At 42.1% G+C, this 18442-nt stretch overlaps 1 protein-coding gene across 4 annotated transcripts in view; it reads right to left on the minus strand.

The window, feature by feature from the left end:
* Positions 1-18442, minus strand: part of xylb (xylulokinase homolog (H. influenzae)) — a 296035-nt gene that overhangs the window by 265744 nt on the left and 11849 nt on the right. For all 4 annotated transcript variants that reach the window (XM_043690787.2, XM_087987599.1, XM_087987601.1 and 1 more), the window contains exons 3-6: positions 13547-13616; positions 11761-11841; positions 11588-11674; positions 7399-7527 (exon numbers count right to left, since the gene is read on the minus strand). In XM_043690787.2, the coding sequence (XP_043546722.2) occupies positions 7399-7527; positions 11588-11674; positions 11761-11841; positions 13547-13616 (367 nt within the window). The remainder of the gene's footprint in view (positions 1-7398; positions 7528-11587; positions 11675-11760; positions 11842-13546; positions 13617-18442) is intronic.

Genomic DNA, 18442 nt, shown 5'->3' on the forward strand with positions numbered 1-18442 from the left:
CTTGGCCTCCTGGACGGTGTTCCAACTTATAACGGTACACATTAAGAATAAGGGCCCACTGCTGAGTTCAACCAGAAGTTAAGGGCTGCATGACCTTGTCCTCTTTAAGTAGCTTTAGCAAGGGTTTGTGGTCCATTACTATTACAAATGCACATTTCACAAAGATGAGTGCCAAACTTTCTTTCTCTATTTGGACATATTTGCATTTGTCATTAGCCAAAGCCTGAGAAGCACACATCATTAGGTATTCTTCTCCATTGGGCCATCGGTGAGCCGACACAACTTTGTATATTGGCACAAACTCTGCCATATACACTGCTTTGTATATTGGCACAAACTCTTATTGGTATTAATTATGGCATACTTCTGGGACCCCTCATCTAGGCATAATTGCAGGCATGCATGACTCATGTCCAGCTTTCTGAAGGACAGTACCCTCCACCAGTTTTGCGTAAAAGTCCTTTATGCAAGGGATTGGGTATTTATCTAGTTGTGAGAAAATCCCTACAAAGGCAAACCGATCCATCAGGCTTCATAACTGGTACAACGGGTACTGCCCATTCCACAAACTATACTGGTTAGGTAATTCCTTTGCTTTCCAGCCTCCTGAGTTCTGCCCCCCAAAAAACAGAAGTTGCTGGAAAGGTGAGCCAATTTGGGCTCTTTCCCCACCTATCATTTACTCCTTATCACCTCACCAAAGCCCCCACCCCATCACCCTATCTTCTGCAATATAAACTGACATTTCCTTACATAGAAAAGTACGGCACAGAACAGGCCCTTTGGCCCACGATGTTGTGCTGAGGTTTAATCCTAATGTAAAATATAATAGCCTAACCTACGCACTCCTCAACTCACTGCTCTCCATGTGCATGCCCAGCAGTTGCGTAAATGTCCCTAATGACTCTGCTTCCACCACCACAGCTGCAACGCATTCCATGCATTCACAACTCTCTGCGTAAAGAACCTACCTCTACCGTCTCTTCTATACCTTCCTCCTAATATCTTCAAATTATGACTCCTCGTTCCAGTCAATCCTGCTCTGGGGAAAAGTCTCTGGCTATTGACTCTATCTATTTCACTCATTATCTTGTATATCTAGATCGTCTCCTCTCTTCCTCCTTCTCTCCAGAGAGAAAAGTCCAAGCTTATTCAACCTTTCTTCATAAGGCAAGCCCTCCAGTCCAGGCAGCATCCTGGTAAACCTTCTTTGCACCCTCTCCAATGCCTCTGTATCTTTCCTATGGTAGGGCGACCAGAACTGGACACAATATTCCAAGTGTGGTCTCACCAGGGACTTGTAGAGTTGTAGCTGTGGCTCTTAAACTCGATCCCCCTGTTAATGAAAGCCAAAACATCAAATGCTTTCTTAACAACCCTATCCACTTGGGTGGCAACTTTGAGGGAACTATGTACTTGCACACCCAGATCTCTCTGTTCCTCCACACTGCCAGGAATCCTGTCTTTAATCCTATAATCAGCATTTGAGTTCAACCTTCCAAACTGCACCACTTCGCATTTATCCAGGTTGAACTCCGTCTGCCAATTTTCAGCCCAGCTCTGCATCCTGTCTATGTCGCGCTGCAGCCTGCAGCAGCCCTCTATACTATCGACGACACCTCCAACCTTTGTATCATCTGCAAATTTACTAACCCACGGTTCAACCTCCTCATCCATGCCATTTATAAAAACCACAAAGAGCAGAGGCCCAAGAACAGAGGCCTGCAGGACCCCACTCAACACTGAACACCAGGCAGAATACTTTCCATCTACAATCATTCTCTGCCTTCTGTCAGCCAGCCAATTCTGAATCCAGATAGCCAAATCTCCCTGTATCCCATACTTCCTGAGTTTATGAATGAGCCTACCATGGGGAACCCTATTAAATGCCTTGCTGAAGTCCAGATACACCATATCCACTGCTCGATCTTCGCCTACCTGTCTCGTCACCTCCTCAAAGAACTCAATAAGATTAGTGAGGCATGACCTGCCCCTCACAAAGCCATGCTGACTGCCTTTAATCACAATATGCCTTTCCAAATATGCATAAATCCTATCCCTCAGAATTCTTTCCAAAACTTTGCTGACCACAGATGTGAGAATGACTGGTCTGTAATTGCCAGAGATTTCCCTATTACCCTTCTTGAAAAGAGGAACAACATTCGCCTGCTTCTAGTCCTCCGGTACGACTCCCATGGAGAGTGAGGAGGCAAATATCCTCACCAGCGGCTTAGCAACCTCCTTTCTCACTTCCCGAAGCAACCTAGGATAAATCCGGTCTGGCCCTGGGGACTTATCAATCTTAATGTTTTCCAAAATTTCCAGCACATCAACTTCATCAATCTTGATCTGGTCAAGACTGTATCCCAGCTCCTCAAAGTTTTCATTCACAACAAGGTCCCTTTCTTTGGTGAAAACCGAAGCCAAAAACTCATTTAGGGCTTCCCCTATCGGCTCAGACTCCACGCACAAGTTCCCTCCGCTATCCCTGATCAGCCCGACCTTCTCCCTGATCATTCTCTTATTCCTCACGTATGAGTAAAATGCCTTTGGGTTCTCCCTAATCCTTCTTGCCAAGCTTTTCTCGTGTCCCCTCCTGGCTCTCCTCAGTCCATTTCTGAGCTCCTTTCTAGCAAGCCTGCAATCCTCTAAAGCTGTGCTCGATCCTTCCTTCCTCCACCTTACGTCAGCTGCCTTCTTCCTTTTGATGAGAAGCTCCTCTGTTCTCGTCATCCAAGGTTCCTTAATCTTACCTCTTCTTACCTGTCTCAGAGAAACAAATTCGTGCATCACCCGCAACAACTGCTCCTTAAATAGTCTCCACATGTCTGCTGTGCCCTTTCTGTGGAACAATTGTTCCCAGTCTGTACTTCCCAACTCCTGTCTGATAGCGTCATAATTTCCTTTTCCCCAATTAAATATCTTCCCTCAGTAACTGCTCCTTTCACTCTCCAAGGCTATGGTAAATGTGAGGCAGTTGTGATCACTGTCACCAAAGTGTTTTCCCACCGCGAGATTCTGACACCTGTCCTGGCTCGTTGCCGAGTACCAAATCCAAAATGGCCCCTCCCCTTGTCGGTCTGTCTACATACTGAATAAGGAAAGCCTCCTGAACACACCTGACAAAAAGGGCTCCATGCAAACCATCTGCACTTAGGAGGTTTCACTCGATTTTGGGAAAGTTGAAATCACCCATAACAACAACCCTGCTACTTCTGCATTTTTCCAGAATCTGCCCGTCTGTGAGTTCTTCAATCTCTCTACTGCTATTAGATGGTCTGTAGAAAACCCTCAATGCAGTGGCTGTTCCCTTGCTGTTCCTAACTTCCACCCATACTGACTCAGTAGACAAACCTTCCTCAACAACCTTTGTTTCTGTAGCTTTGATGCACCCTCTGACTAGCAATGCTACACATCCTCCTCTTTTTCTACCTTCCTTGTTCTTTTTAAAAGTTCTAAACCCTGGGACACCAAGCAGCCAGTCCTGCCCCTGTGAAACCCACGTCTCCATTATGGCCACAACATCGTAGCCCCAAGTACTGATCCATGCTCTAAGTTTGTCACTCTTATTTGGGACACTCCTTGCATTAAAGCAGACACACTATAACCGATCCCTTTGTTTCATTGCGTGAGAAACGTTCCCGATAGATTCAATACATTCTGTCACTGCCCCATCTGCAACTGTCCCCCTCTCAGACATGTGGCTCCGATTCCCACCCTCCTGCCAAACTAGTTTAAACCCTCCCGAATCACACGAGAAAATCTCCCATCCAGGACATTTGTGCCCCTCCAGTTCAGGTGCAACCCATCCTTCATGTACAGGTCCCATCTTCCCCAGAAGGTATCCCAATGGTCTAGGTATATGAAGCCCTCCCTTGTGCACCAGCCTCACAGCCACGTGTTAAGCTGCATTCGCTGACTGTTCCTCATCTCACTATTTCGTGGCACTGGTAGCAAACCTGAGATCACTAGTCTACTCATCCTGCTCTTCAGCTTCCAACCTAACTCTCTGTAGTCACTTTTCAGATCCTCACTCTCTTTCCTGGCTATATCCTTAGTTACCATCAGTTCTGCGGAACAGACACCGGAACCGAAACATCAACTCTGATTTGTCTTCACAGATGCTGCCAAACCTGTTGAGCTTTTCCAGCAACTTCAGTTTTTGTTTCTGATTTACAGCATCCACAGTTCTTTCATTTTTTATCTTGATTTCTACTTCTAGTTTTGTAAGGCAAACGGCACTGGATGGGCCTTGCAGAATTGCTTCCTGGTCAATATGTAAGATGGCCTTGACTCCATGATAGCCCCTAGACCTTCCCAAAGAACCTTTGGGTATTTAATTAGGACTTCACTCAGGCAGCCATTTTCTAATTGAAAAATATTGACCCAATCAAGGTGAATCTCTCCCAACCGATTCAACCTCATCAAGCTTAGGTCTAAGCTTCTTACTACAATTGGTGGTAAGTGCACCAACTGCTTCTCATTGGAGACCGGAACCGATACCATACCCTTAATCATCAACAGTTCCCCAGCATATGTTCTCTGTCTGGCTGAGTCTTGCACAAATGTAAGGGTTGGAGTCCAAAGCGAATCTTAAAGGCTGGTTCTACAACCGCTGATACAGCTGTGCCGGTATCAACCTCCTTGAGAACAAGGTTTCCATTTAACCAGACGTTTATTGTAATTTGTTCTGATTTTGATGTTGATAACCAATTTAACTGTTCCAAACCACGTGTAGGTGGGTTTTCCAGGGCATGCAGTCTCCTGGATACTGGTCTCTGAGTTCCTTTACTCAAGCCAGGCATCGAAGGATTCCTTTGTTGTCTCCAGTCCGTGTACCAGCTGCCAACTATAATGGCTTGCCAGTCTGGATCTGAAGAACATTTTAGCCATTTGGCAGAGGCTCGGCTTTGGTTTGGGGTGTTGCTGTGGGCTGACCTAGGTCCCTATGCTCAGGATATACACCCTGAATGAGGCTCTATAATTGCCTGCACTCAAGTGGTGTTCCCCAAGCTCTGTTGGACAGGTGAGGATGTCCACTTCCATTTGGGATGCCCTGTAGCTCACATGCTCCACTTGCCACATTCTCTAATGACAAGGCCAGTTGTAGTTCCTGTTTGAAGGCCAATGGGCTTCAGCTAGTTGACACTTTTGCATGGTTACATCATTAATCCCACACACCAAATGGTCTCTCAGCATCTCATTAAGGGTTAGCCCAAAATCACGTGCCTCTGCCAATCATCTCAACGTCATCAAAATTTCAATACGGATTTCCCTGGTTTTCAAACTGCAAAATAAAACTGACAGCGTCTCGGAATTAGAGGAGGCTTGACAAGTGTCGACATGGATAACACCATTACACGTGGAGACATCTCCGACCACGTATGTGGCAGATACTCATGTGACTCAGCCAATATTGCCTATCTCATACGCTGCAGGCAAGGATGCCCTGAGACTTGGTACCATGGCGAGATCAAGCAGAGGTTACGGCAATGAATGAGTGGACATCACACAACAATCAAAAGACAGGCGTGCTCCCTCTCAGTTGGCGAACACTTCAGTGGTCCGGGACATTTAACCTCAGACCTTCGGGTGACCATCCTCCAAGGTAGACTTTGGGACAGGCAAAAATGCAAAGTGGCCAAGCAGAGGCAGATACCCATGGGAATGATCTCAACTTGGACCTTGGATTCATGTCACACTACAGGTGAGGAGAAAGTGAGGACTGCAGATGCTGGAGTATCAGAGCTGAAAATGAGTTGCTGGAAAAAGCAGGTCAGGCAACATCCAAGGAACAGGAGAATCGACATTTCGGGCATAAGCCCTTCTTCAGGAATGAGGAAAGTGTGTCCAGCAGGCTAAGATAAAAGGTAGGGAGGAGGGACTTGGGGGAGGGGCGTTGGAAATGCGATAGGTGGAAGGAGGTCAAGGTGAGGGTGATAGGCCGGAGTGGGGTGGGGGGGGGGGGGGGGAGAGGTCAGGAAGAAGACTGCAGGTTAGGAAGGCGGTGCTGAGTTCGAGGGATTTGACTGAGACAAGGTGGGGGGAGGGGAAATGAGGAAACTGGAGAAATCTGAGTTCATCCCTTGTGGTTGGAGGGTTCCTAGGCGGAAGATGAGGCATTCTTCCTCCAATCGTCGTGTTGCTATGGTCTGGCGATGGAGGAGTCCAAGTCCCTGCATGTCCTTGGTGGAGTTGGAGGGGGAGTTGAAGTGTTGAGCCACGGGGTGGTTGGGTTGGTTGGTCTGGGTGTCCCAGAGGTGTTCTCTGAAACGTTCCGCAAGTAGGCGGCCTGTCTCCCCAATATAGAGGAGGCCACATCGGGTGCAGCGGATGCAATAGATGATGTGTGTGGAGGTGCCACAAATTCACCTGCATCCACTGCACCTGATGTGGCCTCCTCTATATTGGGGGGACAGGCCGCCTACTTGCGAAACGTTTCAGAGAACACCTCTGGGACACCCGGACCAACCAACCCAACCACCCCGTGGCTCAACACTTCAACTCCCCCTCCAACATGCAGGTCCTTGGACTCCTCCATTGGCAGACCATTGCAACACGACGATTGGAGGAAGAGTGCCTCATCTTCCACCTAGGAACCCTCCAACCACAAGGGATGAACTCAGATTTCTCCAGTTTCCTCATTTCCCCTCCCCCCACCTTGTCTCTGTCAAATTCCTCGAACTCAGCACTGCATTCCTAACCTGCAATCTTCTTCCTGACCTCTCCGCCCCCACCCCACTCCAGCCTATCACCCTCACCTTGACCTCCTTCTACCTATCGCATTTCCAACGCCCCTCCCCCAAGTCCCTCCTCCCTACCTTTTATCTTAGCCTGCTGGACACACTTTCCTCATTCCTGAAGAAGGGCTTATGCCCGAAACGTCGATTCTCCTGTTCCTTGGATGCTGCCTGACCTGCTGCGCTTTTCCAGCAACACATTTTCAGCACACTACAGATGACCCCACTATATATATACATACACACACACACACACACACACACACACGAGTCAGATGTGAGGGACACTACAGGAACTGGATAGGTAACTAATGAGGTACATTTGGTTCGGACTTGATCAAAAAAGCAGGTTTTAACATTTCAGAATATCTAGCGAAGTAGAGACCTTCTGACACCAAACTAAACTGTGTCTCATGCATGTGTTTAGATTTCAAGATATCAGAGGTAATAACACATTTCAAGATTATTTATTCCAAAATCACAATATGTCACATAATCCTCAAAGTACTCTATCAGTAAACAGCATCCAAAACAAATAGTTATGTATTGCCTGTCAACATGCTCCCACTTCTTCCCTCATTGGAAGCTCCAGCCTCATTCAATACTGTTACTAATTTGTTCAATTTTCACTTTTTCAATCTTTGGACCAAATATATACCTCATAAGCGCGTGATCCAGTGATGTCAGCAAGTTTCTGTGGCCCTCCAACAGATTTTTCTAGTTGCTGGCATTCTGCAGTGGTACTGGAGTCCATCCAGATAGGAGAGTCTTTTACAGCAAAACTAGACTAAAGAGAAAATGCAGGGCGGGGGACAAAAAAAACGAGAATTCTTTGAATATTGATTGTGCTAAATAACTATTTAGATTTGTCAATACTTTCAAAGTTTTCAGCTCCTGAATGACAACTTGCAACTTTTATTAACCATCTCAAATTAAGATGTGCGATTTGGGTACATTCATACTTAGTCCAAACATTTAGGGGAGAAGCTCAGATATTAAAAAACATTTTGAAAAGTGGAAAATTTTCCAAACATGAAGTGATTATTCAATTCATGCTGAAAAACATCAGTGCATAGTCAGTGGAAAGGACGTGGTACTACTTCTTCCTCAAGTGATAGTCCAGCCTCAAGGAATCTCCATGCTAGAGAGTCTTTTTTAAATAGTTCCTGGTTTCAGGACTCAGTATAATATTTCAGAGGACTTCTGCAGAATTAGCATAGGAAAACCAAATTACTTAAGACAAAATGAGGATTTTTCCATTTGGGGTCAGGACCCTGACGTCAATGCAATTTCTCAATTTCAACCCTACTCCATGGTAGAGAAGCAGTGTTAGGACACAATAGTTTTGGAAAATGGGATCAAACGGGTTGGAGGATATATTTGGCGGCTGGTTATGTGATATTAAAGAGTTCATTTGCTCTGCTGATCTGCAGGAAATTGAATGTCCCAAGAGCAGGGTGGGATGCCTCTGGCTTACAGGTAGATTGTCAGGAATTTACATTCCCATCCCTTGCCATTCACAGCCACTTACATGGTCGTCTCCTACTATTCAGAGATAATTTACATTTGCATCATCATCCTATTCAAAATCAATAAGAAAATTACAGTTGGAATTTTGACTATTCCATGTAGTTAAAAAAAAAGTGATTTGCAACAGATTTGACCATTCACGGATGATTTACATTATATTGTTTCTGGAAATGGTCAGGTCATTGCATTGTGTCTTGAATGGCATGTGACTGTGGGGGAGTGACTGGGGGGGGTTGTCTTGTGGGCATTACTGACTGTGATGTAAAGATTTTGTACAAAGGAAGGACTGTTTCGTTTGTTCAGAGAGATCCTTTGACATGGCTTCACAAGCATTGTGAAGTGTTAAAGGGTTCCTCCAGAAAGCTTGTTCTATAATGTGCTTAATAAAATTTTGCTTGTTCACAGAAGTTGGCATTTGGAGTTGCAAGAAGTGTATAGGAACCTAAAGTAAAAGAAGTTAATAGTTAAAGGCAGCACAAAGGAAGCAGGAGGCAGAAAGTGCAGACACAATTTAAATGTATGACTGCAACAAGCTTCCAACACAATGGCAGGCAGAAATGAGAACAATGAGATGTCGAGGTCAGGCACCAATGGCAGAGCTGCCCCAAAGTTTACTGATGTTGCCTTGGAAGTCATGTTGGAAGTGGTGTGGGAGTGCCACAGGAGGGGGTTTCTGGAGTGTAGCAGAAGATGTCCATCCTGTGAAACTAAGCATAATATCCCTTGTGGACAAGGAGCATCACAACGTTATTGCAGTATCACTGGGATCCTCAGATGACAGCACAGCCACAGGCCCAGCATCGTCATGTCACTCAAGTGTACCTTCCACCAGTGCAGATGCATTTGCATCAGAGGGCCAACGCACAATTGGAAAATTTAGTCCTGGGTGAACAGCATGTCCTGAGTATACAGAATCAGTGAGCAAGCCAGTTGCAGTCCTGGGCAGTTTTCCTCCAAAGACATTGAATAGACACAGCCACAGTCATTGGATATGGAGTCACAGCCTCAAGAGTCACAAGAAAGGAAATTCTAATTAACCAGCAATGAAATGTCTATCTGTCCAGGTCAAAGATGCCTGAGGTAATGTGGGAGCATAGATTAAGAATGGAGGAGCCCACCCAAGTTGTAGATACCATTGAGGGTTTTGCATTCATGAGCTCCTACATAGAGTGGTTATCCTCATATGCAACTGCATCCTGAGTGGTCACAAGAACAGTGCACTTTTGGGCATAAATTGCATGCAATGTTCTATTGCATTGGTCAGTGTTCCTAATGGTGTAAAAATGCATCTGGATGCCAGTAGCACTAAACTGGTACATACATTGACAGGTTTGTCAAAGGGTTGAGGAAGTCACTAATGAAGCTGAGGGCATCACCTTTCATGGGCTGCCATCATCATCATTGGTACCCTTCTCCCTTCTGACTAAGGAATCTTCTATGTATCAGGGTAATACATATGTGATGGAAGATATCCCTGCATTGACACTGGTGCACTACTCTCTGCAGATGCACCACTGACACATCCATAACAACAGCTGCCACAGGCACTTCAACTGCGTGGAGAGACATGCAAGCAGCTGGTTCCATTTCATCCAAGGCCTCAAATGGATTACTATTTAGAAGGGCTTTGGGAAAAGACAGGAAAGTGAAGTTGAGGATTATCAGATCAGCTGTTCTCTCTTGAATGGCCTACTTCTTGTCCCATGTCTTTGGTCACTGAATCATGCATTGTGCTCAGCAGTTTACTTGGGTATCTTTCTCTTGTGAAAGTGTAAATTGTTATTTATTAATTGCACCAGAAATGTTTGGTCATGATCCCAGACCTTAACATTCTATTCTTTAATAGCAAAACTGGAAAAGGGAAGAAGTGATGAAGAGAATTAAGGCTCTTTGAATCATCACTGGATTCAAAACACTAACTCTGCTTTCTCTCCACAGATGCTGCTAGTTTGGCTGAGTTTTTCCAGCAATTTCTGTTCCTGTTTCACTGTGGTTAAGATTGCTGAGATTGCTGGACAAATGTAAACTCTAATATAAACTTAGATTTATATACATTTTTAATATCATTGATTGTAAGTGTGGATTTTTGGTATATGAGTTAGTAACCTGTGGATTTTATGTCTGTTTGAAATTAACAATTAACTTGAAAGCATTCTGTAGCCATAGGGATTTTGTTTAAAACAGTTTTTGAGAACTAGTTTAAAGTAGATTTTTATACACCTCTCATGGATTTTTTTTGTTTACCTTAGATTGTTTTGTGATCCAGCAAGAGAAATAATGAGGCCTCAAGATTTGTTACAGATTTCTGGAACTTGTTTTCTTTTTAAGCTGAAGGAGAACATTCTTAGCTTAGAGTAGGAATTTTATTTAGTTTTACTTTGAGTTTGGAGCAGTCATATGAAGTCCTTGGATTAAGATGTTTTGTACATACCAGTGTTCTGGAGAAGGGAAGGACAATGAAACCAGCTTACCCTATAGGAAACAGTTGGTTACAGACCAGATGTATTGGAATAAAAACTTGAAGAAGCTGTTTAAAGCCAATTATATTTAAGATCAGATGTCTAACAGCCCCAAAAAGAAGCTATCTGCAGTTCCAGTTTCCAAGTTTAAGTTACAAATGACTTAAACCTATCAAATTGTTAGAGATAGAGACTCTGGTGTCAGTACTGTCTGAGCGGAGTTTTTGAATACTATATAAGATATGTTTTAGTTACCATATGAAAATTGGTGTTTTCCTTTCTAACTAATAAAGGAGTGTTTTGGTATTAATGGGATTATGCTTTTACTGTATGCGAAAAGTTTTTAAATTGACTATTATCCACAGTTCTTTGCTTTTATTTCATTGCCTTTTTTTAACCTTAATACCATGTTCGGCGAATGCTTTGCTTGTGGGTCAGTTGAATTCACAATGCTTACTGCACATCCCCATTATAGTGCCATGAATCCTGTGTGGTCACAACTACCTCAATTGATCACCTGCACACACATCACTCTCTTCACTAGCTCTAATCACCCGATGTGACTGTGTGCCAAATTGTTCACTTATCTACTTCAGTACCCAATCCCAGTGGGCCACCAAAATCCTGTCCAACAAGTGAGCGAAAACGCAAATATTCTGTCCATCTGCTTCATGGCACAGCTCCCAGAGGTGAAAATGAGCAATCTAATGCAGGACATCTGTTTTATAAAGCAGTTGATTTAAATACATACATGTAATTCTATTAACTTGCTCTGTGTATAATTCAAAATCCTTAAAGGATTGAATGCCTTATAAACTTTTCAGGTCTATTATAAGCGAAATTTGTTCAAATCCTCACCTCAAATATCTGATGCAGAGAATGATCACTTGACATGTTTTTCAAAGTCTGATTGGCTCCCTCTTTCCAATAAACACTACCATGTTGCTGTGAAAGAAACAAATGTATTTCAACAAGCCTTCTCAGGAGGCACAAAATATTCATCTCTGTTCAAAAATGCTAACATCACTTACTTGACCAGTGCCAGACAAAGATTTCAACTTTGAAAAATCAAAGTTCGAGGTTTTCATCCTCTCCAGGAGTATATCCAGGGCCTGGAAATTCAAGAATGCTTCATATCAATATTCAAACATCATCATAACAAATCACAATCTGCATTTCATCTTCTTGTAAGGTTATGTTTGACAGGATCAATTACGAATTCCTTTTCTTCAAATCATCAGTGTCATTTTTACGAAAACAGTGTTAAAAGAAAATGTAAACTCAAGAGTCACAGAATCATACAGATTGGTCAGAGACCCTTCAATCTAACTAGTCTATGCTGACAATGTTCCCAAACTAAACTAGTCCCATCTGTCTGCATTTGGCCCAAATCCCTCCAAACCTTTATTTTTCATGCTCTTATCCAAATGTATTTTAAACATTGTAACTACATCTGCGCCCACCACTTCCTCAGGCAGTTCATTCCACACATGAGCCACTCTCTATGTCAAAATGTTGCCCCTAATGTCCTTTATAAATCTTTCTCCTCTCACTTTAAAACTTTGTCCCTTATTTTCAACTCCCCCACCTTGGCGAAAAGACTTAACTATGTCCCTCATGACTTAATAGACCTCAATAAGGTCACCGCTCAATTTCCTAAACTCAGTGAAAAAAGTTTCAGCCTATTTTTCATAGCTCAAAAACCTCCATTCCCAGCAACATCCTTGTAAATCTTTTCTGAACCCTCTCCAGTTTAATAACAATCTTCCTACGACAGGGTGACCAAAACTGCACACAGTACTCCAGAAGAGGCATCACCATAGTCAGTTATATAGTTAAGATTAAGAATAAACTGGTAATAAATATTGATTAACTGTGTTTGAACACATTTAAAAAATTTAAAAAGGGACAAGATGGTCTTGCTGCACAGTGGCATGGCCCCTAACTTTGAGCTGGAAGTTCATTGTTCAAGTCTCACCTGCCCGTGAGCTGTGCAATAACACGTTTTTTTAAAAATAAATAAAAATGGAGCGGAAGGGCTTATTGCGTAGTGTTAATATCTCTACTTCTTGGCCAGAAAGTCTGGATTCAAGTTTCACCTTCTATAATGTGTCATAAAATATCATAAACAGGTTGATTAAAAATAATTTTAAGAAGCCTGAATTAAAACAACATTTTGATTTGATTTTAATGCATCCTCAGAGTGCTTTTCTAAGGATGCAGAGATCTGTAACATTGTATCTTGTGAATAAACAAAATATCAAGGATAAATATTGTGCTTCCTTTCCGACTTCACCATTTACCTTGGATACAATTTAACATGTCAAAACAAATCCCTTTTAGGGAAACTTCTGCTCAAAGTTCATATAAACAATTGCTGATCTCCAAACTTATGTGCAAAAAAAGCCAAAGGACCTTGAACCATGGCACATACACAAAGTTACATTGACCAGATGATAAGAGGAAGATGATGGCCTAGTGGTGTTATCACTGGACTACTAATCCAGAGATAGAGGTATTATTCTGGGGACCTGGGTTCAAAGCCTGCTATGACTGGTGGTGGAACTTGAACTCTATTAAAGTCTGGTATTAAAAGTTTAATGATGACCATGAACCTGTTGCCAATTATTGGGGAAAAGCCAACCTAGATCACTAATGCCTTTTAGGGAAGAAATTGCCATCTTTACCTGGTCATGTCTACATGTGACCCTAGACCCACAGTAATTTGAGTCATGAATGCTGGACCAGACAGTAATGCCCCCATCCCACGAAGGAATAATAAAAAATGCATTTACAAGATTTATTTCACATTCATACCTTTACCCACAGTAGCACTGGTGTTGTAACAGTCAGCTTGTCATCATGTACATGGACACCACCCTGAGTTCTAGAAATAAAAAGAAACTCATATTATTATAGATAAGATGATAAACCAATACTGAATAAGGGAACACCATTCATCTAATCAAATCTTTCCTTTACACTGACCATAGAGAATCTACAGCAATATGGACTCTCTTAGAATCATTTCATCTCATAAGTACTTCATCCACCCAAAACTCTCTAGAATGTTTACCAATCCTCACATCTCAAATATAATCGCTGTAACAACCAAAAGAAAGGGTAGATGGATTAAGTCATTTGACCTTTCGAAATGGCCCCACCAGTCAGCAAGATCACAGCTAGTCACAAGGCATAGGAACAGAGATAAGTCATTTGACCCATTGAGCCTGCTACTTCAACTCAACCAACTAGCTCAATGCCAAATATCCTTTAAGTATTAGCACCCAAATATCAACTGATCTCTGCCTTAAATGAAAACATCTTTTCATTTCAGACCTAATTCCTCATTCTGAGGCTCTGACTATGTCTTCGAATTTCACAACCAGGGAAATATTTCCTCAAGACCCTTAACAATATTTATAGCTTTACTTAGATCACCTGTCATTCTTCCAAATTCTAGAGATTATAACGACATTGTTTACTTATGTCCCCTAAACAGTATAATCTTCTCAATCCACTGAACCTTTGTTACACTCCATCCAAGACAGTATCTCTTGTTGATGGAAGAGACTTGCTTATGCACATAGTACTCCAGATGTGAAATGTCACAGAGATCTGTACTCAAGCATCAATCATTCATCATTTATTTTCATCACTCAGATGAAGAAGCTGAATGCATGGATTGCAAAATTTACAATGACACAAAGTTAAGTAGGAAAGTAAGTTGTGAAAAGAATATAAAGAATCTGCAATTTGATATAGATAGGTTCAGTGAGTGAGCAAAAAGTTGGCAGATGGTAGAAAATTGTGAATTTGTCTACTTTGACAGTAAGAAATGGAGAGAGATTACATATCCCTCAAGATACAGAGGGTTCCAGGTGTTCTGGTTAATGTATTACAAAGTATTAGTATACAGACATGGCAAGTAATCAGGAAGGCAAGGGGAATGAAGAGTTGAAGTTGAAGGCATGTACTGTACCTTTAAGACAGAGTGAATGCTGTTCTGAACTGAAAGCTTACAAGCACCTGTGTCATATGACTAGATGGCAGTCTCAGAGTGTACCTGAAAATTGAAAATATGTAACATTTGGCCATGAAATGGATACCTGAGTTGGTTGCTGTTTTGACAACAATTCGAATTTAAATTATGTCCCAGGATACTAAAACAAAGTTTGAATTTTTGTTTTGTCAACGTCAAATCAATGAGACGATCTGACATTGGGGATATAAACAAGGCAGGCATTTTGAAAATCGGCAGAACAACTGCCATCAATACAGATCCAAGAAATTAGGAAACATTCTCAATCAAAGGAATCTTTTCATATGAAACATATTCTCAGTAAAAAGAAACAAGATGACCCGGGGAGATTTTCAACCAAAAGAAGACAGACACCAAAGCTGACAGCCGCTGTACGACTAAATGGCTTATCTCTGCTCCTATGTCTTATGATCAACTGTGATCTTGCTGACTGGTAGGGCCATTTTGAAAGGTCAAATGACTTTGAAATTAAGTTGATGTAATTTTAATAAGTGTCTTATTGCAACAGCATATTGTTGTAGAGTTGGGGGCAGATAATAAGCAGTTAAGAGAAAGGGGATCTTAGAGTTGTGAATAGTTGTTGTTTAATGTTCGCTTTTAGAGTTAAAGAATAAGTTGATTTTATTTTCTTTAAATAGTGAAATTTGGGACTTCTCTGTCACTCATATTTTAACAGATTATGAGGCGAGGTGAGCTTTCCTGGGTGTTTAGTTTAATTAACAGAGGGGTTCACCGCCATGTCTTCACAATATTTATATAAAGGATGTTTTGCTACAGTTCTACAGTGCATTGATGAGATCCCTCATGCAGTACTGAACAATTTTAGTCTCTTTATTAAGAAACGATACAAATGATATCGAAACAGTCCATAGAAGGTCCACTTGATTGATACCCAGGTAATAGTATGAGGAAAGGTTGGACAAGCTAAGCCTGTATCAACTGGAGTTTAGAAAAATACAGGTAATCTATTGAAGCATATAAAGATTCTGCGAGAATTTGACAAGGTGGATGCTAAAAAGAAATTTCCTGTTGCAGGTAGAATGAGGTCACGCATTTTAAAAATAAGGAGTTTTTTTTCTCTCAGAAGTCTTTGGAACTCCCTTCCTCAAAGACCAATACTGGCAAGTTATTTGAATATTTTTGCAATAGAGGTATCCAGATTATTCATTAAAAAGAGAGTTAAAAAATCAGTAAGCTTTGTACAAGCAGCTGAGACAGTACATCTAGTGTGAGGTACAGCTGAGTGCAGATGTGTTTCTGCGACTTTGGAGCACCATGGGAATTTGGTGTTTTTGGTTCATGGTTTGTCAAGTCTTTTTAACCAGACAAATTGAGGTCCAGAATTAGGGGCCAAAAACAAAACAGAGTAACATCACTAGAAAACTACAAGTTCATTGGTTGGTAACCACTGCTGACTTGAATATATTTTATAAATTGCTTTCAGCTTAAAGATAAATAGGATAAATACTTTACAGATTAAAAAAAAAGACCAAGAGGTAACTTAAAACAAAACAAATTAAGAACTAAGTGAATAAAATAGATATGCAGGGCCAGGTGATGTACCTGTATGATTGGGAGGTGGTGGACCCTATTGTGGTTAAGAACATAAGAACACAAGAACTAGAAGCAGGAGTAAGCAATTTTGTCCCTTGAGCTTACTCTACCATTTAATACAGCTATGCCTGATCTCATCTCAAACTCAACTATACTTTCCTATTCACACTCCATAAACCCTCAACCTAATAATTAAAAATCTGTCTATGTCTTCCATAACTTTAGTCAATGTCCCAGCATCCTTTGAGAGAAGTAATTTGTCCTCATCTGTTTTAAAACTGCTATCCTTAATTCGAAAACTAAGACCTATCATTCTATATTGACCCACTTGAGGAAATATCTTCTCTACACCTACTTTGTCAAATCTCTTTAACATCTTATGTACCTCATTTAGGGCTCCTCTCATTGTTCTAAAATCCAGAGAGCAAAGACCTAAACTGCTCAATCCCTCCTCTTCAGAACATGTTTGTCACGCTTGCATACATTGGTCAAAGCATTGAGAATAAGATAATGGGATGTCATGTTATGGCTATATAAGACATTGGTGAGGCCACTTTTGGATTGTTGCATTTGGTTCTACTTGCCATGCTTTGGAAGGCTGTTATTGAACTGGAAAAAGTGCAGAAGAGACTTACAGGGATGTTACTGGGACTGGACCCTTCAGTTATAAGGACAGGTTGGATAGGTCAGCACCTTTTTACCTGGAACATAGGAGATTGAGGGGTGACCTTATAAAGATTTATAAAATCATGAAAACCATAAATAAGGTGGATAGCAATTTTTTTTTCCCTAGGATAGTGTTGACGAAAGATGCCAAAGAGGAGTATCCAGTCGTAGGAAGATGGTTGTGTTGTTCAAGGTCAGTGATCTCAACTCCAGGACACCTCTGCAGGAGTTCCTCAGGGTAGTGTCATCACCCCAACCTTCTTCAGCTGCTTCATCAATGACCTTTCCTCCATTATAAAGTCAGAAGTGGGGATGTTTGCACGATATTCAGCACCATTTGTGACTCCTCAGATACCGATGCAATCCATATTCAAATGCAGCAGGATATGGACAATATCCAGGCCTGGGCTTATAAATGGCAAGTAACATTCGCACCACACAAATGCCAGGCTATGACCATCACCAACAAGACACAATCTAACAATTGCCACATGACATTCAATAGTGTTATCATCACTGAATCCCCCACTATCAACACCCTGGAGGTAATCATTAACCAGAAACTGAACTGGACTCACCACATATACACCGGGTCTACAAGAGCAGGTCAGAGGTTAGGAATACTGCAGCAGGTAATTCATGTCTTGACTCCCAAAAGCTTATCCACCATCAACACATTCCTAAAAGTCAACTCTCTTGCTCCTCGGATGCTGCCTGACCTGCTGTGCTTTCTCAGTGCCTCACTTTTCGACCATATCCTCCAACTACAAGACACAAGCCAGCAGTGTGATGAAATACTTCCCATTTGCCTGGATGAAGGCAGGTCCAACAACACTCAAGAAGTTTGACACCATCCAGGACAAAGCAGCCTGCTTCATTGGCACTATGTCCACAAGTATCCATTCCCTCCACCACCAATGCTTAGTAGCAGCAGTGTATACCATCTACAAGATGCACTGCAGAAATTCACTAGTTATCCTTAGACAGCACCTTCTAAATCCACGACCACTTCCATCTAGAAGGACAAGGGCAGCAGATACACGGTAACACCACCACCGTCAAGGTCCCCTCCAAACCACTCACCATCCTGACTTGGAAATATATCACCAACCCTTCACTGTCGCTGGGTCAAAATCCCAGGATTCCCTCCCTAATGGCATAGTGAGTCAACCCAGAGCAGATGGACTGCAGCGATTCAAGAAGGCAGCTCGCCACCACCTTCTCAAGGGGCAGCTAAGGATAGGCAGTAAATGCTGGGCAGTAAGCAATACCTTCATACCACAAATTAATTTTTAAAAAGCTTCAGTCAACCTGAGGTTCCCCATGGTCTCATGAAGTTTACCTTATCATCAGGCCATGGGATTTCACAACATACCCCATTAATTTACATTCCAATTGTTAACGGTTACACTCTTTCTCACACATTTGACAGACTCACTTATCTCTGAGGA

The sequence above is a fragment of the Chiloscyllium plagiosum genome, unplaced genomic scaffold (genome assembly GCF_037043375.1).
Source record: "Chiloscyllium plagiosum isolate Xiang-an unplaced genomic scaffold, Cpla_swu_hap1 HiC_scaffold_5, whole genome shotgun sequence".
In the NCBI taxonomy this organism is placed as follows: Eukaryota; Metazoa; Chordata; class Chondrichthyes; order Orectolobiformes; family Hemiscylliidae; genus Chiloscyllium; species Chiloscyllium plagiosum.